At 43.7% G+C, this 26,898-nt stretch overlaps 1 protein-coding gene across 10 annotated transcripts in view; it reads right to left on the bottom strand.

Moving 5' to 3' along the window:
- The window catches only part of FRY (FRY microtubule binding protein), a 761,330-nt gene that overhangs the window by 222,567 nt on the left and 511,865 nt on the right, over nt 1-26,898 (bottom strand). For all 10 annotated transcript variants that reach the window (XR_010204858.1, XM_063951775.1, XM_063951776.1 and 7 more), the window contains 12 exons: nt 26,795-26,898; nt 15,924-16,014; nt 11,983-12,062; nt 11,809-11,889; nt 10,528-10,696; nt 8,692-8,784; nt 8,510-8,608; nt 6,223-6,324; nt 4,198-4,301; nt 2,866-2,974; nt 1,060-1,146; nt 573-744 (listed from right to left, as the gene is read on the bottom strand). The exon at nt 26,795-26,898 is cut by the window's right edge and continues 36 nt beyond it. Coding sequence is in view for 9 of the 10 variants with exons in the window: in XM_063951775.1 (XP_063807845.1) it covers nt 573-744; nt 1,060-1,146; nt 2,866-2,974; nt 4,198-4,301; nt 6,223-6,324; nt 8,510-8,608; nt 8,692-8,784; nt 10,528-10,696; nt 11,809-11,889; nt 11,983-12,062; nt 15,924-16,014; nt 26,795-26,898 (1,291 nt within the window). In the remaining variant the exon portion in view is untranslated. The remainder of the gene's footprint in view (nt 1-572; nt 745-1,059; nt 1,147-2,865; nt 2,975-4,197; nt 4,302-6,222; nt 6,325-8,509; nt 8,609-8,691; nt 8,785-10,527; nt 10,697-11,808; nt 11,890-11,982; nt 12,063-15,923; nt 16,015-26,794) is intronic.

The raw sequence follows: 26,898 nt of genomic DNA, 5'->3' as shown, positions 1-26,898 counted from the left end.
GTGTCCACGCCTATAAGAAACTAAGCAACATTAAAAATTTGCTACAGAAACTCCCAGCTTTCTCCATCAGGCCCACCACTGGCATACAGTATGCTGGGAGAGGCAGATCTACAGACAGAGAAACATGGTAACCCCAGCCTATATTTGCTACAGTAATTCCCAGCTTTCTCCATCAGGCCCACCACTGGCATACAGTATGCTGGGAGAGGCAGATCTACAGACAGAGAAACATGGTAACCTCAGCCTATATTTGCAACAGTAATTCCCAGCTTTCTCCATCAGGTCCACCACTGGCATACAGTACGCTGGGAGAGGCAGATCTACAGACAGAGAAACATGGTAACCCCAGCCTATATTTGCTACAGTAATTCCCAGCTTTCTCCATCAGGTCCACCACTGGCATACAGTACGCTGGGAGAGGCAGATCTACAGACAGAGAAACATGGTAACCCCAGCCTGATACATTATAGTAACACAGGCTGATGTAAATCTCCCCCCAACACTGTAGGAAACCTCTGGCTCACTGGCCGGATGATATCAGGAACATTACTAACCATAAAGACACTGCTCACCTATCATTTTAGCCTCCTCTTCTGTGAGGGTTTTACTAAGGTAGGTTTTCTTCACACGCAGGGTGTTACCAGACGGGTGAATGGCTCCAGTTACAGGCATGGGGGGCTCTCCGTCCTTCTGCTGCAAGCTGTCCGCAATCACCAGGAAGGCTCTTAAGCCTATATTCATTCTCTGTGGCAGCGATAAAAATGAATAAGATCTCATTTAATGACATCACAGTATGTGTAAAATGCTTATAAAAAGCAGGAAAAAATAAGGGGCATTGAAAAAGCCAGAGAATAGACCCATAGATGTGCTAACCAAAGCTGTACGCTCTATAGGGAGCGTCTTGTGGGACACGCTGACAGCCTCCTTTCAGGGGAGCCTTGTTTGGTAATGTGTCCATATCATACTGCCAATATATTCCACAGGTCACAAAGCAATGACAGTTGAGGACTGTACGGAACCCCGCATTACAAATATCTTAATAACTACTGTACCACGCACCTCTGGGTTGAGGCTAAAGGCTTTTGCCGCTTTTCCAACACATAAAAAGTCAAAGATGATCTCTTTCATTGCGAAGTCCAGACGTTGCTAGAGGTTGGAAACAAAGAAACAAACACGTAAATATAGAAAGTTATAAACAAATGTCAGGAAGCATTGTTTATGAATTGAATGTAAACATAATAAATTAATATTAGATTATTAAACACAGGATGGGTGGCCATCACAAGGGGCATATAGAAATTAATGCAACTGAGAGACATTTACTGGGTTTCCATACACTTAATGTAGGCAGTATGATGGTTTGGTTTGGTTTTACTGATTACACATTTTGGATGTACACACACATTTTGTTGTGTATTACTTTGCAGCAGTCTTTGTATAATTGTGTATTGTGACTGTACTAAAACTCTCATCAGCCGCAAGTTTAGTCTAGTGTTGTAAACATTTCAGTCTTCCGACTGAATAAAGGCTGGTCTAGCCCCGTGAGCGCTCTAATGCTATTACATGCTCCAAGCTGGTCTAGCCCTGTGTATGCACGAAGATTCTAACTGGCTAGAAGCTGGTCTAACCCTCTCTAATTGTCTACAGCAGGCATGTCAAACGCAAAATCCCAATAATCAAGGTCTAGGTCTTGTGTGGGCCGCAGGAAAAAGAAAAAGTCTTATATGCAATTTTGAAAGGTTTATTAGAAAAACCAACAATAAAGTATAATCAAAGAGATGTCAAGTATTGAGAAGAAAACAACTGTAATAGTGCAAGCTGGGAGCTATTATTCCCCCTCATATATCACTGTGCGGCTCCCTCTCCTATAGAATACATATCAGTGTGAGCTAGTAAAATGTGTCACTTCCAGTCCAGCACCACACGTGGACATTTTCTCATCTCTATCACTACCTTCTTGTGCATGTGCAGAACGGTAAATGCTGCCCGATCGGCGCTAAGCTCCGATCCCGGCAGACAGACCAACAGTAACTCATCCGATGATGGTGGGTCGCATTCCATTGTTTAAAAAAAAGTAAGCTTGGACCGCAAAGGTATGCGTTGTGGGCCGCATGCAGCCCGCGAGTTTGACATGTCTGGTCTACAGGTTGGTCTAGCCATCTGAATGCTGATTCAGAGTCGCATGAGATTCGTCCGCAATGCATGCTTTAAAATAGTGCTCTATTCCGAGCAGCACTGTCCCTATGCATCCACTTTGACAGTTGCTGTCATCATCATCATCATCATCAGTATGCCTATGCTCCAGCCCTGACCTTGGTGCAAGAGACTCATCCAAAATCAGCCTGATCTCTGCATACGCTGGCATCTGAACAGCACACAATTCTATCTCTATGCCCACCAGACACTTCACCAACAGGCGTGCACCCCACTGCAGTCCAGCTAAATCCACTAAGCAGCAAGCGGAGTTGTGCCGGAGATCCTGCCCGTACCTGCTGGAAGTCGCGTATAGAGGCTCCAATGCATGCACAGTTGCTAACAATCGCGAGATTCATCCACAGAACAGACTTGCGTGCAATTCTGAATCAGGCTCTGAGACTCAGATCGGTACAGGTTTTCTAGTCCTGTGACTGGCCAGATGCTTTGACTAGTTAAAGGTTGGTCCGATCATCACGAGTCATTTATAAACAAAGAGAGGGACAAAGCAGGTGCACAAATCCTAGTGAAACACACCGAAAATGCTTTTCTCTCTATCCTGCTGTGTTCACCGGTCATTAGTCTCACAAGTCATACACATTGTAAACAGCGTTTGTGATAGGTTGGTTCTAACAAACAATTATTTAACAAAGAGACAAGACTGTTAATTACCTGTGCAATGAACTGGATGATTTTGACAAATATATTGAGGGGCATGTCGCGAGGTACCACCCCCCGGGAACCCTTAGGGAATAGTGTCCCAATGATGGTTGTAAGGCGGCTGTTAGAGAAAAGAAATAACCACCATTATGAATACAGAATGCATAACATTTTGCAATACTACCTAATAAAGTAATTTAAAGTAATAGTAAGAAATTCAAAGCTGAAATACTGCTACCAAAATAACTACACCCTTATTGGTTGTACTCCGGTTCGGACTGGTGCATAGGGGTACAGGGGAAACCACCGGTGGGCCCCACTGCCTGCGGGCCCACATTCACCTCTGGGTATCCAATTCCAGACTGAGTTATACACTATACATATGTTACATTATACTGCACAGGGGTATGGTGTATTTTCTACAGTGCATTGCTGTTATTAATCTGGTAAATGCACTAGCAGTATTTACTATACATATATATTTATCAAGGGCCAGGAACTCACAGTTTCTAAAAGGTAGACAAATCTCTGTGGTGGCTGGCCACAGCCCTAAGCATGGGCCCCTACAACTGTATTCCCCCAGTGGGCCCTTCATGTACCAGTCCGACACTGGTTATGCTTTCAGTTCATATAAGGCATATTTTTTTCAGCTCAATACATTATATTTTATTAAAATAATAACAATAAAATAATAACAACAACAGGTTGTCCGTTTTGAGCCGGGGACATGATGCATTAAGAAATATGATGGTGTAGCCGATTACAGTCAGTAAATGAGATGTTGGGAGTATCTGACATAATGTAGCTTCAAGATAGACAATGCTGTAAGTGTACAGACATCACTAAGATGCCTCTATAGCTCTCACACTAATGTTCTAAGGCAGCCAGTGCGACACTGTGACGGCTGGAGTCCTAGAGGGGGTCCGCAGAGGTTTCACCATCCTCAAAAGCAAGTAGGACACAAATAAATGTATAACTGCATATCACAGCAGTACATTATTATAGGAGGCGACACAAAAGATTACATTTTATTTAAGTTTAAAAAAAAACTAAGGGTGATTTCATTTAAAAATATACTGCTAATGCACAAAACAATTATGTGAATCTATTTGCAAAAAGTAGTACATTTCAGTATGTAACGGGCAAAGTATAAAACAGGAGGCGAAGGGAAATGTTTGGTTACGCCAAAAGCAGATTCGGCTGGCACAAGGCTCCCTCTAATAGGTGCTAATGTTATATAACTATCACTTCTGTTCCAAAAATTGTCTGAATACACAAAACACACCATGCAACCACCAGCTAATGTATCAAATACATACGGTAAACCAAAGACATATGACCAACCTATGAGTTGCTGTGTTGCTTTCACATTTTAATCGAATCATATATACCCATAGTAGTCTATACAAGGACTCCAGTGCTACTCGGGCCATTTTGGGATCTTTATTCTGCAACAAAAGACATACATTAGTATGTGAGTGCATACATAATGGCTGGGACAGGCTGCAATGAAGCCACAGGACATAGTGGGTAATTCCAAGTTGATCGCAGCAGGATTTTTTTTTAGCAATTGGGCAAAACCATGTGCACTGCAGGGGAGGCAGATATAACATGTGCAGAAAGAGTTAGATTTGGGTGGGTTATTTTGTTTCTGTGCAGGGTAAATACTGGCTGCTTTATTTTTACACTGCAAATTAGATTGCAGATTGAACACACCCCACCCAAATCTAACTCTCTCTGCACATGTTATATCTGCCTCCCCTGCAGTGCACATGGTTTTGCCCAATTGCTAACAAAAATCCTGCTGCGATCAACTTGGAATTACCCCCATAATACAAAAGGCACACTTGTCTGAATGGGTGTAGTACTGGTGACCGGCGGTCTCCTGACCGCCGGTCACCTTACCGACGCCGGGATCCCGGCAGCATACCGACACCGGGATCCCGGCGGGGAGGGGCGAGTGCAGCAAGCCCCTTGCGGGCTCGCTGCGCTCGCCACGCTGCGGGCTCGGTGGCGACCTGCGGTCGCCACGGATTCTATTCCCACTCTATGGGTGTCGTGGACACCCACGAGTGGAAATAGTCCCTGTTGGTCGGCATGCCGACCATCGGGATAGTGAGCCGTCGGGCTCATGGAGGAGGTCATGTGACTGTCGGTCAGCTGACCGGCGGTCACATGAATACCACCCGTCTGAATATGTAGTTTCTACAGTGGTCATACAGCTAATATCAGGTAATTAGTAACGTCCACCTTGTCTAGCCTAAACTGCACTACTTAATATGGTTACATGATATTGTAAAGGGCATGAGTATTTCCAGGCTGGGCAGGAAAACAAGCCAGCAATGCTGACCGGTATTCATTCGAAAGAAGTCCATTATTTTGTTATCAGTAAACTGCTGGGTAATATGATGGTGAGGTGTAAATAAAGGACAATTAATTATAATAAGAAGATTATTATTATTATTATTATTATTATTACGAATATAACTAGTTTTAGGTTGATTTTATCTTCACTCTCCTTTATAAAAACACTCTGTGGAATGAATTCAGTTAGCTGCGGTAAATTACCATGGCTAATTGATCCCCAGGTGTTATTTAATTGTCCCAGATAGCCACCACTATCAGGGATTTTTTTTTATCTGCCTGGAAGCAGGAGAAAAATAATCCCTGATAAATTACTAGTTTCTGCACTAAAAAAACGGCCTACAATTGGATTGCCAGATAAAACCACTGGGCAAAAAATCGTGGTACAACATTGTATCAGGCACAACTGAATTCCTACCTATATGTCACATCACTGGTGGTATGTAGTCGCAACGTCACCACTCAAAATGCTGACACTGATGCCGTCAACATGAAAATGTCTACATATGAAATGCTGACACTGTCATAATGTCGATATTTCCATTAGCCTTCTGGTTAGTGTTAAAGATGGGATTACACCAAAAACACACTGGCAACATTTCAACAAGCTCGATATTACATCACTGTCGACATGCTGAGCCAATGTCAGCATAACAGCCACGTCGACACTCTAATGAATGTCAACATTCTAACTGTCTACATAATATACCATTACCGGCACTGGCTACCACAGAATGGTAGGGAATGCTGAAACTTGTAGTTCTGCAACAGCTAGCGAGCCCCAGGATTCCCTACAGCCACTGAGCGAGTTACAATTTGGCGTCCCTAATTAAGTACACTTCGTATTACAAACACTGTCTGTTGAAACACTTCCTATTTATGAACAAATACATTTCCTCAGGCAAAACAATTGATATCTTTACTCACTGTTTACAACAGACACCTTTATCTCTCCACAGTCAGAGTAATGGGGAACGTGTGATGGAGAGTAGAGGACATGCTTACCTTAAGGTTAGACAGACAGTTGCTGAGGAAAATCTGCCATCGGTTTAGAAAGAATTGTTTCTGACTGACACAAAGAAGACATGTCACCAAAGGGTACAACGCCTGGAAGTAGACACAAGAGAGCAGAACGTATCTGAATACATTTGAATATTAAAGACTTAGCGTAACAGTACGACAGCACTGTCCATGCAAATATATCATCCACAAGTTCATCCCCCAGCCAATGACAGTTTAGATTCCTGACTGCACCGCTTAACACACGTCTTCTATACCTGATTAGTGTAATACATTTCCTCTTATTAAACATTATTTTTGTGATGTAAATTAGACAATTATCAAAACTTTTAGTTCAAAACAGAAAAGTACTGTCTCCTTTTCCTCCTTAGGATGACTTTTTCCCGTGCCGGTATTTTAGTTAACAGTGAGAGGGGTAGGGGCCTTTCACACTGCACGGCCCCGGGTTGCAGACGGAAATATCCACTGGAAGGTCCGGCTGCCAGGCCGGGGCCGTGCCGTCTTTGAAAGCAGTGGACCGTGTGTGTGAATGAGAGCTTTTACACACAACGGGTTTTTCTCAAGCCATGTCTGCTGCTGCGCATGCGCAAAGCATTACACACGGCTCAAAGCCGTTGTGTGTGAAAGACTCTGCCATATGGCAAAAAGCCGGACAAAGTTTGTCCGGCTTTTTGCCATTCTGAAAAACCGGAGTGTGTGTTTTACAGCCCTTAGGCAAACATGCCCCCTCCCTCCTCAGCAATAAATGGTGCCTAGTTTTGCTACAATCCTTCTTATTTCCAGTTATAGAGACATGATTGTATAGAGAACATATTCATTCAATTAGAAGTAAACAAAACAATGAATGAATGTGATCAGTGTTAAATTAATCTGTTTTCCTGGTAAGTGGGAATATTGAATAGTTTATAAACTGCAAATAAGAGTTTGTTTTTTATTAAGTATATTAACAAAAGGAAGAGATAATTCCACCCAGAACTAAAACATTTAGGGTTCAATTAGGTAAAATATGTAAATAACAAAATGTCACTTGCCTGGCCCCCTCCCCTCATCCTCTGAGTAGCCAAGTCCAATGATACATCTAATGGTCCAAACAGCACCATTATGTCACAAGCCTTAAAGGCTCAGGAGAGACTTTCTTTTTCTAAACCAGTGGTTTTGCCAGTAGTGTTGTGCAACCACCATGATCTTGCCAAAAGTTACAGTGCAGGGACCACATGACCTGACAGGGTGTAGTCGGAATCCAGACGGTCAAAATACTGACCGCCAGAATGCGAGCGAAGCAAGCCACCAAGCCCGCAGCATGACGAGCCTGCAAGGGGCTTCGTTACGCTCGTGCCCCTGCCGGCATTCTGACTGTTGGTATTCCGTCGTCGATATTTTGACTGCCGGGATTCCATACCCAACCCGACCTGACCTGACAATATGGATTGAGGGAGTCGATGTATGTAACTTTTGTTTTACATTTTTAGGGCCAGATTTATCAAGCATTGGAGAGTGATAAATTGCACTGTGATAAAGTACCAGCCAATCAGCTCCTGTCATTTTTCAAACGCATCTTGTAACATGGCAGTTAGGAGCCGATTGGCTTGTACTTCTCTCTCCACAGCTTGATAAATCTGGGCGATAGAACTCTATACCACCTAATTTCAACCAACAAGTTTTTGCTTTGGACATAACTCTCCTGGCTGGAAATGTGATTATAACAGACAGGACAAATTAAATGTGGGGCCTTTTTAAAAATCACTAATACCAGTTGCATTTTTAGTCAGTCCATAAGTGAATCTGTAGATTACAGAATTACACACGAATTGCTCTGTGACGAAGGAGTTTGCCAAATGGGCCATATTCAACTAGATATACATACAGTAAGTGCAAGACTGAGAGCAGAATTCCGTTAGAGACACATCCGACAACTGTTTGTGGCTAATTGAATCTGCCTTTTAGGCGGACATTTACTAAGCAGTGATAGTGAGCAGAGAAGTGGGCCAGTGGAGAAGTTGCCCATGGCTACCAATCAGCACTGAAGTAACAACTATAATTTGAATTATATAAAATTATTCAGAGCTGCTGATTGGTTGATGGGGCAACTTCTCCACTGGCTCTCTTCTCCGCTCTTATCACTGCTTAGTAAATGTCCCCCTAAATGTGCAGATTTTCAAGCATGGCAATGGGTTGTTTGCAAAATTGAATAGACAACCTTGTTTTTTAATCCCAATTATTTGTTTATTGCCATTCCAGTCTTTCTGATATCGCTCGGACACAAAGAACTCACCAGTGAGTGTTTCTTCCTAGAAGACAGCTCCAGAGTTGTGTCATAAAGACTCTCCACAAAGTTTCTAAGACAAGGAACATTTACTTCATTGTTTACAGCCTGAAATCACATGAACAGAACATTTCATGGCAAAGGATTCTGTAACACTGTCCAATTTAATAAGTCACTTCAAATGGACTTACAGCAGCAACAGGTACGAGGATTTCCACAAACAGGCCGGCCAGAGCATGCTTTATATCCTTGTCTTTTACTTCTAGGAAATAATGCGCACATTCCTAAATGTAACAGAGAACGTGTTCATGAATAATGAGGTATAGATTTTAAAGATAAATAAAGGAGGTAAAATATACATTCTGAGCAGACTCCACGTGTCCTTCTAAAGTGAACAAGAAGAAGCCAAAGATTATAAAGGGGTCAATCCAATTATGTGCAAAGGGTGCCAGTTGCTGTTGCATTTCAACGTAGCAATGTTACGCGAACCTGCACCCCTCGTGGTCTGATTTCTGCCTGAATTCGCTCAAAATTGCTTGCAGCCCTATGGGGCAGTGAGCACTTTTGTGCGAGTTTGGGCTGCCGTAAAGTGCGGCTGCTGCCGTGATAAATCGTAAACAATTGAATTGACTCCAGTTTAGCAAACAACGCACAGATACAGTATACTCCTTATCGGACAAACATGAGGCAGGCAAAAATTAATCTAAATTCCCCACAAAACTAGTAACAAAATAAAAAATATAACCATATAATTCATGTGCTGCATAAACCCGCTGGCCTGGATCAGAAATCCGGACTGTCTCAGGTGTAGCCAGGCTCATGCATAAGCATCGCGGTAATGACTAGCTGCGCCTATTTGTGGCCGCAACTAAGTAATACAATGAGTATTCATTGCGGGTGTAAATATACACAGCGCACACCGGCATGCGCATCGCGGCAAACTAGTTGCAACCGCGACTAGACGCAGCCACAATGATTGTGGCTGCATCTGTATTCATTAACCATTATTTATATAGTGCCGATCTATTCCGCAGATCTATATGTAGTCATTCACATCAGTCCCTCCCCCTAATGGAGCTTACAATCTATATTTGCCACACACACACACACACACACTAGGGGTTTTATATAGTCAATTAACCTAATGTCATGTTTTTGGATTATGGGAGGAAACTGAAGCATCCGCAGGAAGCCCCCCCACAAACACGGTATGGCTGTCTAAGTGGACCTCAAAAGGTCGACAAGCTGAAAAAGGACGGCATCACAAAAAGGTCAATACAGAACAAGTCGACACAGGAAAAGGTCAACATGAGATTTTTGTATTTTTTGGGTCTCATTTACTCCATAAAGTGATCCGAAATCTCAATTAGTGCACCGCGTCCACTCGCATGGCTCGCTTCACTTTGTTACTATTCCCAATCGTAGTCCACGTGGATCGGAAAGTATGAAAAAAAGTCAACTCATGAAAAAAATAGTAAAAAAGTCATGTCGACCTTTTCCTGTATCGACCATTGAAACGTTAACCTTTTGTCCATGTAGACATTTTGAACATGTTGACCTATTGACTGTCGACCTTATCCATGTTGACCTAGCATCCCGATACCTCCGGAGGAAGCCCACACAAAGGCCTCACAGATGGGGCCTTGGTGAGAATTGAACCCAACACCTCAGTATTGTAAGGAAGCAATGCCAGCCACTACACCAACTGTGCCGCCACAATTGCCCAATTTACATTATTAGCCCTCTAGGAAACTCAATTCATTAAATACTGTATACTAGGCTGCAATTTGTGCGTTTCATCAGCACTCTTGTTAATCAGGCTTTATATGGTCAATTCATTTAATATGCAAAGAAAACAGATAATATTCAAGAACATTTAGCTTAAAAACCTGACTCTTCATTCTCCATGATCAATGATCAGCAAAATACAGCTTGTACATTACATGTTCTGCATTACACCCTGCAGCCATCTATTTCTATACTATCCAATGTCATCACCTCCAATCCCAGTGGATAATAATAGATACCTGCATGAACTGTAGGGAGGCTTCAAAGTCTTCCACGGGATACATCTTAATGCGGAAGAATTTCATTCCCATTATAAGACTGATGACGCTCTGAACGATATATGGGCTCTGCTCTTTGTGCCTTAGCTCTTTCAATTCGGCCATAAATTTCTTCTTCACGGAAGGAAACCTGACAGATGGAAGCAGGAAGCTAATACACTATATGAATATATCCCATTTACAGTCATTCCCTGCACTTTCTCTGTATTCTACCAAAACGATTTATAGAGTGCAGCCAAGCCCCGCTAACACTGTGCTCTGGCAAAGGCTCACGTACACTGATCCATCATCCATCTTACTCTCTTTTTTTTTATGTCTCTTGGCAAGTTTCTTTAATACAGAAAGTTGCCATGTACAGCATTAAGTGTCCAATTAAATACTAAGTAAAAGAACACTGTTCTAAGAGATGCATAATTCATGTGGATCTCCGTTATGTACCCTCATAGCAACTAAAGGAACACCATAGATCGGATAGACTTTTTGATATTAACATTTATATTCATGGGTGTCTTCTTCTATAGCTTCTTATGCCAGTCCTAAGAAGAAAGCCAATGATGCTATGTACTGGTGCCCACCCTCACCTGAATGTTGGCAACAGCATCTCTAACAAGGATAGCCAAAGGACAGTGCTTTACGTAGGCAAACTGATGCACTGGGACCCCCCTACCAACCCACTCAGGAATAGATTAAGTAAAACACAATCATAAATGTTACCCCTCCTGCTGTCCTGTACTGACTCTCCACATGCATCAATTCAGTGAATGGCTGTCAGCATTTGATTGGTGGATAGCTTCAGCCATCTACAAATCAGCATGCTGATAGCCATTCCCTGTCTGGCTGCAGGCTTGGAGGCAGATAGAGAATACTGTGTAATATGATCAGAGCAGCTGGGCTGCACTCTCTATCTGCCTCCCGAGAAGCTCTGAAGGCACCAGATGCCCCCCCAGCCCAGCCCGTCCCTACTTGAAGGCCCCTAAAATCGTGGGGCCCTGGGATGCTGCGCACTGTGCCTATATGTTAAGCTGGCCCTGGCTTTACAAAGCCCATATGTGACACCCAACTATCAGAAGCACCTGCTGTCCTTCCCATTACAAGTTGCCCCAAAATGCATGAGGACCATAAGCAGCAAGCATCTGCCTCGCTTATGGGGACACCTGTAGTATGCGTCCTGCGTCATGCATGGTCAACTTAAATATTTCTGTATAGTTTATAGAATTCCATGTATAGAAATAGCACACTTACTTTGACTGTGCTAATACACCTATTACTTCAGCGTACAGATCAGCCACTATATGCATATTACCAGTGTTTGGACCCAGATACCTAGAAATAAAACAACAGGAATAGATTAGACAATAAATCCAATTATACTACCAGTGCAGAACATCCGTTTCAACATAGTACGAATCAAATTACCCTTCTTTGTATTTAAAGTGCTTGAAAGCCAAGGTTATTACATCATGAACCAAACTGTCTATTACTGGATGTAGTGGAATCTGAAAGAAGAAGAAAGAAGAAATAATAAATTGAAGTCACTGAAACAGGCACTTTCATCATTACTGTGCTGGTAGAATGTACACTTCATCTAATTAGTATCTCACTCATTTTATACTAAACTATGGCTGTCTTGGAATAATATAAATTTATTGAAAAAAATGTATAAACGGTTTAGAAAAAAATATGCCACAGATTTTCTGCCAATGATGTCCAAGAGCAGCTACAGTTCAGCAGGTATATAAGGAAGGATAGAATTGTATAGACCTGGAGGTAAATGTAATATCCTGCGAACTGCAGTAATATATTCATGTACTGTAATAAATGCTCGAAAGTATTGGGTTTTATGCACAGTAGTCTCTACTGAGGTCAAAAGGGAATGTGATTTATTTATCAGGGATACAATCACAGGAGATATGAGGAGAAGCTGGGCAGATGGAGTATGGCCAGGAGTCTTATCAGGGATACAATCACAGGAGATATGGGCAGAAGCTGGGCAGATGGTGTATGGCCAAGGGCCTTATCAGGGATACAATCACAGGAGATATAAGGAAAAGCTGGAGAGATGGAGTATATCCAGGGGTCTTATCAGGGATACAATCACAGGAGATATGGGCAGAAGCTGGGCAGATGGAGTATGGCCAGGGGTCTTATCAGGGATACAATCACAGGAGATATGGGCAGAAGCTGGGCAGATGGCGTATGGCCAAGGGCCTTATCAGGGATACAATCACAGGAGATATGAGGAGAAGCTGGGCAGATGGAGTATATCCAGGGGTCTTATCAGGGATACAATCACAGGAGATATGGGCAGAAGCTGGGCAGATGGTGTATGGCCAAGGGCCTTATCAGGGATACAATCACAGGAGATATGAGGAAAAGCTGGAGAGATGGAGTATATCCAGGGGTCTTATCAGGGATACAATCACAGGAGATATGGGCAGAAGCTGGGCAGATGGCGTATGGCCAAGGGCCTTATCAGGGATACAATCACAGGAGATATGAGGAGAAGCTGGGCAGATGGAGTATATCCAGGGGTCTTATCAGGGATACAATCACAGGAGATATGGGCAGAAGCTGGGCAGATGGTGTATGGCCAAGGGCCTTATCAGGGATACAATCACAGGAGATATGAGGAAAAGCTGGAGAGATGGAGTATATCCAGGGGTCTTATCAGGGATACAATCACAGGAGATATGGGCAGAAGCTGGGCAGATGGCGTATGGCCAAGGGCCTTATCAGGGATACAATCACAGGAGATATGAGGAGAAGCTGGGCAGATGGAGTATATCCAGGGGTCTTATCAGGGATACAATCACAGGAGATATGGGCAGAAGCTGGGCAGATGGAGTATGGCCAGGGGTCTTATCAGGGATACAATCATAGGAGATATGGGCAGATGCTGGAGAGATGGCATATAGCCAGGGGCCTTATCAAGGATACAGCATACCTCCCAACATGACCCTCTCCAGGAGGGACAGAATGCTCTGCTTCTGGACTTTTCCCTGAATGTATGATTGCCGGAACCTGTTTTGAACAAGTTCATAAATAAGAAAGGTGTCTCAACACAGGTGATGGCAATCATGAGTGATGTCCAGGAGCAGAACATTCTGTCCCTTCTGAAGAGGGTCATGTTGGGAGGTATGATACAATCACAGGAGATATGAGGAGAAGCTGGAGAGATGAAGTACGGCCAGGGGTCTTATCAGGGATACAATCACAGGAGATATGAGGAGAAGCTGTGCAGATGGTGTATGGCCAAAGGCATTATCAGGGATACAATCACAGGAGATACAGGGAGAAGCTGGGCAGATGTTTTATTATTGTTTTTAGCATAAAAGCAAACAATAATTTCCAAGTATAAGATGCTAAGAGTAGTATATAGAAACAGTGACAATGGTATATAGGTGATATTGTAATAAATTCCTTTCTGACATGCATTATTAAGAGATAATTCCACATGTACAGTATAAATGAAAGTTTGAAAAGTTAGCCCCTTTTAGACACTAAAGAGGGGAATTTAATTCTTAATGAAGAATGTGATGTGCTGTTCCAGAACATACATCGCGTATGCTGGAGTCAAGTTTTACCTTGCAGCCCATAGATGTGTAAGGGAAATCTTGCAATGTCTGCGATACCATAAATGGCCGATATGTGCGCATGCAGGCAGCGCTGTGATGCTTAGTGGCACATCGCTTTGAAACAAATTCCCCACATGGAGTCAAACTGCACAGAGGACGCGGCATGCAGGGTGATGGGCCCTAATAATTCATCTATGTAGGATTCAAAAGATGTGTGTTGGAGTTGGAACTAAAGACATTTTCTTTGCATGATAAATAAGCCCCCAAACAGCTGTTAATTCAACCAATGAGCAAGACTGTATTCTATAGTGGTGAAAGGGGGCACAACTTGACAGAATCTGCCGATATGATCCCCCTTTCTGGATGACGAATTGATCAGATATCACCTGGTCACAGCATGACCTATAAAAGGCAGGAGACTCACTGTGCATTTAGGAACCTGAATAGTTTTACTCAATCCGCTAAATGCCAAAGCCATAACTGAGTGCATATCTCTTATTATAGATTACCACACTATACAAAGCACACTTTTTCTTAAAAATGCAAGTACATGGCTGTTTTACCAGTCACCAAAACTACATACAGTATTGTCCATCTGTAAATCCACTACTTGTAGTTATTCCATCGGTCTAGCATCCATTTCCAGGTGCAATTACATAATGACCCAGCACGGATATGTAATTATGGGGTCTATTCATGAAGCAGTGAAAAGTGTGGAGGAGTGAGCCAGTGGAGAAGTTGCCCATGGCCACCAATCAGCATTGAAGTCAAATTTATAATTTGCATACTATACAACTCTATGGAGTAGCCGTTTGGTAGCCATGGGCAACTTCTCCACAGGCTCACTTCTCCGCTCTTTTCACTTCTTCATGAATAGACCCCTACATACTTCGCGAAAATCTGCATTAGTTCATGGTCTGCTTTCATTCACAGAGTTACAGGTCAGGATTTAAAAAATTCCACTGCATGGATGATGGAGTCCCCACTATATAAACCAATTCATTTTCATAGTATGGCCTTGATCCTGATACTCCTGAACATGCAATACTGTAAATGAGGCAGCAATCATTGATATAGACTACTGGACTGTATCAGGGATCCATAACGGGTGGTCTTCAGTATGCCGGCTGTCGGGACCCCGGCGCACAGTATACCGGCGCTGGAATCCCGACAGCCGGCATACCGACACTTATTCTCCCTCGTGGGGGTCCACGACCCCCCTGGAGGGAGAATAAAATAGCGTAGCGCGCCACCGTGCCCGCAGCGTGGTGATCGGAGCGAGCCCGCAAGGGGCTCATTTGCGCTCACCACACTGTCGGTAAGCCGGCGGTCGGGCTCCCGGCGCCGGTATGCTGGTCGCCGGGAGCCCGACCGCCGGCATACCATACCACACCCATCCATAACACAAGGCTTTATGATAACCAGACGTGCTTACATGCTTTCCCCGCATGCACACCCTTTCCAAAAAGTACTGATTACTGTAATCATGTCTGTTAACGTATATACACAGAAGAGAAAGCGTGTTATACATCACCGTATAAAAATACTGGTTTCTATAGCAGCACACCGGTATTACTTTCAAAACAATATAGTTACAATCTGGAAAGATTAGTGTCCACAGCTAAATGCCTCTTCCAGTACATCTGCTCGCCACTAAATGTACATAATGTTACTAAATTCAATATTCTTTGCATTATCTGCTTCCTGAAACCATAGGAAGAAATTATGCTTCGTTAAGAAAAAAAACAATAACTGTGCAAATCACTGGCAATATCCACTTACCTGTTTTAAAACTTCTATAAGAACTAATGAAAAAATAAAATCAATCGCCAGATCCCTCCTTTCCATCAAATAATCTTTTTGTTGTTCATCGCTGAAAAATAAACAAAACGATTATTACCAACTGCTTCTGAAACAGCGAAACAGAAAAAAAACCTTATACAGGTTGAGTATCCCATATCCAAATATTCCGAAATATTCCGAAATCCAGAATTCTGAGACTGAGATAGTGAAACCTTTGTTTTCTGATGGCTCAATGTACACAAACTTTGTTAAACTTTGTTTAATACACAAAGTTATTAAAAATATTATACTATATGACCATCAGGCTGTGTGTATAAGGTGTATATGAAACAGAAATGAATTATGTGTTTGTATACTAACATTGTTTAATGCACAAAGTTAGCAAAAATATTGGCTAAAATTACCTTCAGGCTGTGTGTATAAGGTATATATGAAACAAATGTATTCTGTGCTTAGACTTAGGTCCCATCGCCATGATATAATGGTATGCAAATCCGATATCCAAAATACTTCTGGTCCCAAGCATTTTGGATAAGGGATACTCAACCTGTAGTATTCAACAGCTCAACATCAAATATCATAAATACAGAAGATTTATTACTATATGTAGTAGGCTCACAATCCAAAATAGAACATATCTATCTACCAGAGTCTGTATATGAAGCACAACGGAACCTGGCATGAAAAAAGCCACAGCTGCTGCATTGTAGCGCTTCGTATACAGATTCAGTTGCATACAGATATACAAGTGTTGTAGATCAAACTTATCAGTGTAGTCTCATGAAGTGACTTGTTGCATACGTTTATGACCAAGATGCATTTTCGAGCGAAAATAGGATTTTAATACCTACCGGTAAATCCTTTTCTCTTAGTCCGTAGAGGATGCTGTGGACTCCAAAAGGACCATGGGCTATAGACGGGATCCGCAGGAGACATGGGCATACTATAAGACTTTGAATGGGTGTGAACTGGCTCCTCCCTCTATGCCCCTCCTCCAGACCTTAGTTATAGAACTGTGCCCAGGGAGACGGACATTTCGAGGAAAGAATTTATTGTTCAAACACGGTGAGCGTCATACCAGCTCACACCTCAACATGCCGCAGAACATGGCATTCAATAGAACAACAGCCGACGGCATGAAAAAATATATATACAGCCCTATGCTGACTGAAATTGTAACACAACCTGTGTGTAAACACGACCAATAATAGCATACCGCATGCTATGGCATGAATAACGGCAGCAACAGATTAACTGAAAGGAAACACAACATGTGTAACCATAACCAACAACTGCAGATACAGTACGCACTGGGACGGGCGCCCAGCATCCTCTACGGACTAAGAGAAAAGGATTTACCGATAGGTATTAAAATCCTATTTTCTCATACGTCCTAGTGGATGCTGGGGACTCCAAAAGGACCATGGGGTCTATACCAAAGCTCTAGAACGGGCGGGAGAATTCGGATGACTCTGCAGCACCGATTGCCCAAACAAGAGGGCCTCAATAGCCAGAGTATCAAACTTGTAGAATATTTGCAAAATTGTTTGAACCCGACGAAGCAGCAGCTCTGCAAGGCTATAAAGCTAAACCCCTCAGGTAGCCGCCCAGGATGAGCCCACCTTCTTGGTAGAATGGGCCTTCACCGATTTCAGTAACGGCAAACCAGCCGTTAAACAAGCAAGCTTAATTGTAATTCAGATCCAGCGTGCAATAGTCTGCTTGGAAGCGGGAACTCCAATCTTGTTGGGAGCATACAGGATCACAGATTCTCCGTTTTCCTGATCTGAGCCAATCTGGCAACACAAATTTTCAAAATTCCGACCACATCAAGATACTCCGATGTCACCTAGATGTCAGGAGCCACCGGCACCACAATAGGTTGGTTAAAGTGAAAACAATGAAACCACTTTTGGCAGAAACTGTTGGCGAGTTCTCAACTCCGCTCTATCATGGAAGATTAAACAGGGCTCTTTTGAGACCAAACCGCCAACTCAGACACCCGCCTTGCAGATGCCAAGGTCAAGCGCATGACCACTTTCCAAGTGAGGAATTTCAACTTAACCATACAGAAAAGTTCAACCAAAGAAATTGCAGGAACTGCAACCCACGTAAAGATCCCATTGTGTCACAGAGGCACAAAGGGAGGATGGATGTGTTAGACTCCTTTAACGAAAGTATTAACCCCTGGAAAGGAGGCCAATTGTTTCTTGGAATACAACCGATAAGGCTGAAATCTGACCTTAATAAAGCCCAACCAAAGATCGCCTTCACACGATCTTGTAAGAAAAGAAGGGAGAAAACGATCCAACTGCAGTTCTTCCATAGGAACCTTCTTGGATTTACACCAAGACACAACATTTTTCCCCAACTATGGTGGTAATGTTTTGCCGTTACTTCTTTTCTGACTGAAAAAGAGTAGGGAAGACCTCACTGGAAACACCCTTCCGGGCTGGAATCCGACGTTCAATCTCCAAGTCGTCAATGGAAACCGCGGTAGGTCGAGGAACACACACGGCCCTTGCCATAACAGATCCTCTCGCAGAGGAAGAGGACAGGGATCTCCTATGAGTAATTTGCTGAAGATCCAGATACCAGCCCTCCTTGACCAGTCTGGAACAAGGAGGATCATCTGAACTCTTGTTCCTCTTATAATCTTTTAACATTTTCGGAAAAAGTGGAAGTGGAGGGAACACATAAACCGGCCCAAACACCCATGGTCTCACCAGGGTATCCACCGCTAATGCTTGAGGGGACCCCCGACCCATAACAAAATTTCTGAAATTTCTTGTCAAGGCGAGATACCATCTTGTTTATTTTTGGAATTCTACAAAGACTTATCACTTCTGTGAAAAACCGCTTGATGAAGACTCAACCCTAGTGAACGAAGAACGTGTCCGCCAAGGAAGTCTGCTTTCCAGTTGTCCACTCCTGGAATGAACACTGCTGACAGAGCGCGTAAATGGTTTTGTCGCCCAGTGGAAAATCTTTCTGGCTTCTGCCATTTCTTCTCCGGTTCTTGTTTATAAACGGCCCTTAACTGTAGACCGTTAATGGGGCGACAAGTATCCTAACAAGACACTTGTCCTCCGTGAGAATTGTGTCGCTACCACAGGAGAAACAGACTGGTCTTGAAACCATGATTATCCCAGGTGGGAACCGGACCACTTGTCCAACAGGTCCCGCTAAACATTCAGGCCTGGAACCTGCCCACTGAACGGCCTCGTAGGCCCCAACCATCTTTTTTCAGCAACTGACTGTCAACGGATTTACACCATTGCAGGTCTGCCAGACTCTGAATTCTCAGAGCTTCCCCCATTTTTTTTTTTTTTAGAAGCAAATAAACTCTTCTCAGTATTGCCTCTAATAATATTGCCCCAAGCCGATCACCGCGTCGTTGGGACCAACAGGGATTCTGGCAAGTCCTGTTGTTGAAGAACTGTCAAGGAGAAAACAACGTTTCGCATCATATGGCTTCTCGATCTCTCCATAATTCGGAGAGCGATCCAGTACAGAATAAATATGACCCCTTACTAACGAAGGAAAACCATCATACCGCCATCACCCTGATGAAATGGTAACAACAATCCTGAATTGCAAACCTCAGGTAAGTCTAAAGCGAAGAAACCGTAATTAGACCTCCTTACTCCACTTTCAGAGTGGAGAACCCTGCCATGAGAGATTTCCTCATGAAATTTAAGTAGGAAAAATTGGGATTTATCTGACCGAGTCGTCCGGCCTTGGGAGCACGAAAAAAATTGAACAGCTGCTTCTTCTTTTATGACTGGAGCAGAAGGACAATGATCTGATCCAGACACAACTCTTGTATTGCGTCACATACTACCTCCCTGTCATAAGGAGGATCGGTAAGGTTGATTTGAAAAAATCAGTGAGGGACCCGTCTGGAACTCCTGTATGTCCCTCACTATCCGTTTGATAGATAGTGTCTAGTTAGACAGTCAATAGAAAGACACCATATATTAGACAGACATTAGGTCGACAGGGTCAAAAGGTCGACAGGGTCAAAAGGTCGACAGGGTCAAAAGGTCGACAGGGTCAAAAGGCCGACATGTCAAAAGGTCGACATGTCAAAAGGTCGACATAAAAAAGATAGACAAATGGTTTTTTTTTATGTAACATGTTTTGGACAATTTCATACTTTCTCTATTCATGTCGGCATAGAGTTGGTTATAAACCTTGTGGCGAGCGCAGCGAGCCACCGTGCTCAAAGCGTGGTGAGCGAAGCGAGCCCCGCGAGGGTATGCCTTTCTACAATTGGGGGTCCCAGATGACAAAACTATCCACACAAACCACAAAAATGCAAAAAAAATAGTGTCTACCTTTTTCATGTCGATCATTTTCATGTCGACATTTTGACCCCGTCGACCTTTTGACCTGTCGGCAATTTTCATGTCTTTTGACCCTGTCGACCTAATGTCTGTCTAACATATGGTGTCTATCTATTGACTGTCTAACTAGACACTATCTATCTTTCATACCGGAACCATGTCCCCCTAGAGACTCTATCTTTAACTCACTGGTCCATGTCCTTTCCAGGACTGACTGAAGAGTTTTAGACGAGGTCCCACCTGTGTGGGCCCCCACAAGATAGACCCAACGTCCCACCATGGACGTGGCAGAAAGAATGGATGATTTCTGCACCTGTGAACCTGAAAAGGCAGCTGACCTCTTACCTTTTTTACCTTCCTTTACCTGCAAAGAAAGGGGAATCCTTATCCTTATCCATTCGGTCGAAATGGCTGCATCCTACAACAATGCGTCACCAACCGTTGCGAGGGAACATAGGGCAAGAAAGATAAACTTACCCGTGTCACCTGCCGAGAGCATATTAACAAGGCCATCACCAACCAGGCTTCCCTTCATGGGGAAGAGACTCCACGTCTTTTCGGATTCAGCATTTGCATCTCTTTAGTTTAGCCCTCCTAGCCGAGACCGCTATGGAAGTGGCCCGCACACCCTTGTAGTCGCACGGTAGTATGTCGCAATGTTCTAGAGATGACCCAACTCAAGGAGTAACACATCTCTCCTCAGGGTAATTATATCGGATGACCAAGTAACCGACCATTCCTGAATACAATCACTCCCCCTTGCGCATGCAATGCAAGTATAATCAAAGCATATAATTAAAATATCACTTAGCTTCCTGTAAACGATCCTTTGTGACAGGGCCCTGTGCAGAACAGGGGTTGACTCTCACTTTATTCTATCCATGGCGGGAAAAGAATAAACACTCTGAATACTCGTGATGATTTGAAACCATCTTGTCACGGCTGACCTAGAGTTATCAAACAGAGCGACCAGCACATGAGAAGGAAAAGTTTACTTCAGCATCATTATAAAAAAAATTGTATAAATATACACATTTAAATACACATGTACACACGTATATCCATATATACATATTCCATATACATATTCCATATACATATTCCATATATATATATATATATATATATATATATATATATATATATATTTATATATTTGTCAGGAACAGCAGGGTCCCTAGTGATATTAATGCGTTCTTAATGTGTATGAACATGTACTGAATGCCGATGTTGTGGATCTAATCAGGAAACATTATGGTCGACAGAAGACATAGTAGTCGTGTCGCCAACAGGGAGTAGTAACTGGGCAAAATAACATCTTTTGCGACCCCTAGGGGTCTGATGGCAATATATACATCATTTTAATGTTACGCCCCCACTTACCACGTCTGTGCTCAAGCTACAGATCAATGCAACCATACCATACATATACATATATACAGGTATAGCCTTTTTCCAATTGCATCACATTATCATAATAATTTATACCCAGTCATATTAGTTGGTGCTGACAGGGTCACCCACATACGTCTGTGTCTCCCATATATTGTTTTCTTTTGGAAAAGCTTACAACTACTGACATGCTGACACTTAATCTCACGAATCAAGTACCATCAGGAGTCAGCGGTGCCGACAGAGGGATTCCCATAGCCGTTTGCGGTAGAGCACTCACACATGACGACACACGTGTACTAAACACCCACCGACATTACACTGACTCCAATGGGTAGATCCCAGTATCTGACAGGGAAAACATATAAAAGGTTTACCAACACATCTACCACATGCTCATTATATATAAATATAGTGCTTTATTTTTACACTAAACAACTGTGCCCCTCTCCCCCCCCCCCCCCCCCCCCCCCCAGGTTTACACAGTGAGCTGTGCAACAGAGTTTTGGCGGGGCCAGCATCTCTGAGGAGAAAATGGCGCTGGATAGAGTGGTGAGGGCTAAGCCACGCCCCCTTATCGGCGTGCTTCAGTCCCGCTAGTTATTCACAGTATTACACTGGCGGGGGTCTGTATACAGTGCCTATGCACTGTATACTACTTTGCCAGGCTCTAAAAATGAGGTATATTGCTGCCCAGGGCGCCCCCCCCCCCCCCCCCCCCCCCCCCCCTGCGCCCTTGTAGTGCCGCTTGTGTGCGGGAGCAATGGCGCGCAGCGCGACCGCTGCGCGGTACCTCAGACTCTGAAGTCTTCTGCCGTCACTGAAGTCTTCGGTTCTTCCTTTACTCACCTGGCTTCTTTCTTCTGGCTCTGTGAGGGGGGTGACGGCGCGGCTCCGGGAACAAGCAGCTAGGCGCACCAAGTGATCGAACCCTCTGGAGCTAATGGTGTCCAGTAGCCTAAGTAGCAGAGCCCGTGATCTCAGAAGAAGTAGGTCTGCTTCTCTCCCCTCACTCCCACGATGCAGGGAGCCTGTAGCCAGCAGGTCTCCCTGAAAATAAAAAACCTAACAAAAAGTATTTTCAGAGAAACTCGGGAGAGCTCCCCTAGTGTGTGTCCAGTCTCTCTGGGCACAGTATCTAACTGAGGTCTGGAGGAGGGGCATAGAGGGAGGAGCCAGTTCACACCCATTCAAAGTCTTATAGTGTGCCCATGTCTCCTGCAGATCCCATCTATACCCCATGGTCCTTTTGGAGTCCCCAGCATCCTCTAGGACGTATGAGAAAAAGACAATAAAAAAATGCTCAGCAGTACAAGCGGAGTCGCACAGGACCTGTGGACGGAATTAGTGATTCGTGCAGCATCCTAGGACGCAACATCAGATAATATGCAACACCATCGGACAGCTACGTGACCCAAGGGGACCTACAAAGAGGCCAGGAAATCTCCATCTTCCACCGGCCTGGCCTCGGCATTCCCCCAAAACGGAGGTGACAGGCCTTGGTTTAGGGAAACAGCCACCGTTACCTCCCCCACACGGTAGCAGGCTGTCAATCACTGACAGTCTGCAGCCATAGTGGTGAGACCGACCTTGCAGTAAGGTTACAGCACATGCACAAAGCATGATACACCGGTGCTTTGCAGCATGCGCCGCAGACCCAACGGGACCTGAATCCGGCCCATTGGGCACTAAAAGGGTTGTTTGGCATAACAGCACCAATAGTGTATGAGGAAACATCTGTTTCTAAATCCACATTAATAAATGAATGTTCAATTCTCAATGTACATTACAGCCATTGCTGCTGAACCGTTATTCAGGAGAACTTTGTGCGTAACGCCTCAGTGCTCACCAAGCGAAACGTTTGCCTTTAGGGATAATTTAAATACAAAGTAATAATAAAGTCCATTAAAGTAACTCATACAGCAATTATATGGCAATAACAGCATCTGTGTATACTGCGCTGCAGAAAAATCATGACATATCTTACCCTACTTGGCCAGCAAAGACCAGAAGATAATCCCTGGCAAATACGCAAGTGATTTATCTCCCTTCTTGATTAATGAATACATGTAATACCATTTAGAGAGAATTACAACACTTGCATTAAAACTGGAAACTTTTTGCCACTTCAATAAACAAATCAGAGAAACTCCAGCTGTGGCTAAATGGGAACAAGGTATTCTCTGGCTTTATTCAACAGTCATAAGTGACGGGAACGACACTAGAAGGCTATAGATGGACGGAGGTGCAGACGTCTTCTCTACACAAGTGTAAACAATTAGAATACTGGCAAAGTCATTCTATTGACTGCTGGCTGGAGAACTCACGGCCAGAATTACAGCTGTTCGATACTCTAACAATGCTACCTAACGCAGTCATTGATTAATGGAGAAATCTACATGTAGTGAAAGATGTTTTGTGTTGAAACCAAACTAGACAGAGGATGAAATATTGGGGTCAGCATGTTTTGGATTTTTCGTTCCAGTTTCATTTGACATATTTATTTCCCATGCTTATTTACTGGCAATTTACCACAATGACCTGGTCACATATATACTGTGAGCATCTTCTAAGCAGTCTATTAATGACCTAGGAGCAAAACATCCAAATTGCTACAATAAACTTGCAAGATGTGAGACTGCGGGACTGTATACTCTTCCCTAACATTGCAGGCCAGTAACCACTAGCAATGCGCATGCAAAGTTGCAGTATGTGCTGGGGTTGCGGTGTGATAAATGCCTTCACAGATGTTACATCAAACCAGAAGACAGAACATACAAAATAGTTCTGGATGAACTACAATATCAGATGAACATGGGGGTAGGGAGGTGGGCTGGAAAGGGAGGCGTTGGGGGGGGGGGGGGGGGGGGGGGGGTCCACAAAATAGGATCTGGGAACAAAGTTCAGCGTCAATAGCAATCGGCGGTTGTTCCTGCAAACTGAACCTTTAGCAGGTGGTTAGGATAATGGGGGAAAGGCCAAGGAGTGTGCAGGTAGATTGTCTTAGAGGCAGGGTGTGTTTATACAGGTGAAACGTGGATATTCATAGACCGCACTGATCTCTATGGGGAAATGTAGGCACAATGCCAGTCTATTAAAATGGATGACAAAACAGTGATGGAGAGAGTAAGCACGTTCTATTTGTCCTGTCCGGCCATCTGCTTTGGTAAATAAAGTGTGTGCTGTGTTAGCGTCTGGGAAAAGCACATAACTAAGGGAAGAAGACTTCTGACACGCTGCCGGCACAGAGATTATCATGGTAACATGCTGCACTGAGCTGTTCTATCGCTCCAGTACAATCCTATCCAGGCTCCACTCCTGATGATGGAACATCTTTTGGAAGTCACGCGGAAAAACTTGAAGTCACCTATTAAAAAATACTAGACAAAATCTTATGTCATCACATCCAATGGAGGATGACAGAGGCCGGAGGCTTGCTATGCTTGCTCAGGCACATATGAAAGCAGGACAAGAGGGGATTTCTTACTATTCTCATCTGAGATACACAGCCCAATGCTGCTACACTTTTTAAAGCTTACTGTAATACAATTGATCTATAGCACACACCCTAGTGCACAGGAATGCTCCATACAAACGTACAGTAAGAATGTAGCATTGCTGCTCTGTATACATAACATTTCTATATGTGCGGAAGAATACATATGGCTACTGAAGGATAAATAAAGGAATCCCTTCTACAGAAACACAAGATAAATGTTATGTGCAATGGCAAGCAAATGTTTCTGTCCAGATGGCAGGACGGTGCATTCGCTCTACACTGATCGCTCGCAGAGATTTCTGGCAGGTGCCCCAAGGTTTCTGGATGGCATTATAGATGCTCGCTCCAAGGTGACTAGTACCCAACTGCAGTCTGTGACACCTCCAGATTATGGGGATATGATCCCTGAGCTGCGGCGCTGTCTGGCATTGGGCCTGATTCAGAGATGAACGCAGTGCCGATATTTATGCAGGCGAGTGATTACCAGCTGACTGCGCATGTATCGCGGTCGCACTGTGCACGAACCAGGGTACATTTGCAAAGTCGCTCGCTGACAAGATTTAGTCGCAAATTAATTGACAGTCAGGGACCAGTTTGGGGCAATAACAGGGGAGTGTCCACAAAGCGCAGGTGTTTCGCAACCGCTTTCAGGGCGTGTCTCAGCCTAAAACTGTGATCCCGCATGCAGAAAACATGGCACCAGCGACTCAGTTCCTACAGCCACTCTGCATGACCATAAGGTTAGCCACTCAGATTATGGATTAGGGAAGTATCTGTGACCGCCGCTGAATGTTTGTATGAAGTATTTTGGACCTGCAGGGCCACCTGGGGAGGTCTGGAAACATCTACAGGCTGCCGTGACAGCATTAGCATATTCTCACACACCTGCTGAATGCATTAGCGTACATCTCTGCATCCTCTATAAGGACTGAAGAACTTGAAGACTTGACAATTTAATTCTGACACTGGGCCAGATGTACTAAGCCTTAAAAAAAGGGCTACATTTTACATTTCATGGTGAGCTTTACACCTGGAAGCATATTTTCAATACGACTCTGATGAGATAGCAGTCTAGGTCAGGCATTCCCAACCACGGTCCTCAAGGCACACCAACAGGGCAGGTTTTAGTGATATCCAGGCTTCAGCATAGATGTTTAAATCAAAATAACTGAGGTACTAATTAAGTCACCTGTGTTCAAGCCTGGATATCACTAAAACCAGGACTGTTAGTTGCCTTGAGGGCCGCGGTTGGGAAACACTGGTCTAGGTGATAGAGTAGGACTTCCTGCGAGATGAGGTCCCTTGATGTTGGGTTGCAAGCTTAAATTGATTGTACAATCCACAAACTAAAACACCATTATTTATGTACTGATGTATTGAGGTGAGCGAGCTTACTAAGACGAGTGCTGGACTCTCTATATAATATTATGTAAGCAATATGGTCACAGGACACTGTACCCCCCGGCCTGGGGGTGGTGAGTGCAGGTGTGCACCCTATCCCTGGGTATAGCGAGTGCGGTGGTTTCCTAGATAGATAAATAGATAGATAGATAGATACATAGGCATACATACATATTTAACATGAAGGTTTGTAATTACTGACATATTACCCTTTAGATTTTGTGTTTGTTCTTGGCCTGTACTCATGCGACTCATCTTCAAATCCATTCTGACGTTTATACCAGTCGAACAATGTGCGTAATATGGAAGGCAA

The sequence above is a fragment of the Pseudophryne corroboree genome, chromosome 2 (genome assembly GCF_028390025.1).
Source record: "Pseudophryne corroboree isolate aPseCor3 chromosome 2, aPseCor3.hap2, whole genome shotgun sequence".
In the NCBI taxonomy this organism is placed as follows: Eukaryota; Metazoa; Chordata; class Amphibia; order Anura; family Myobatrachidae; genus Pseudophryne; species Pseudophryne corroboree.
Note: the sequence above shows the minus strand (reverse complement) of the source record. Positions and strands in the feature narration are given on the sequence as shown.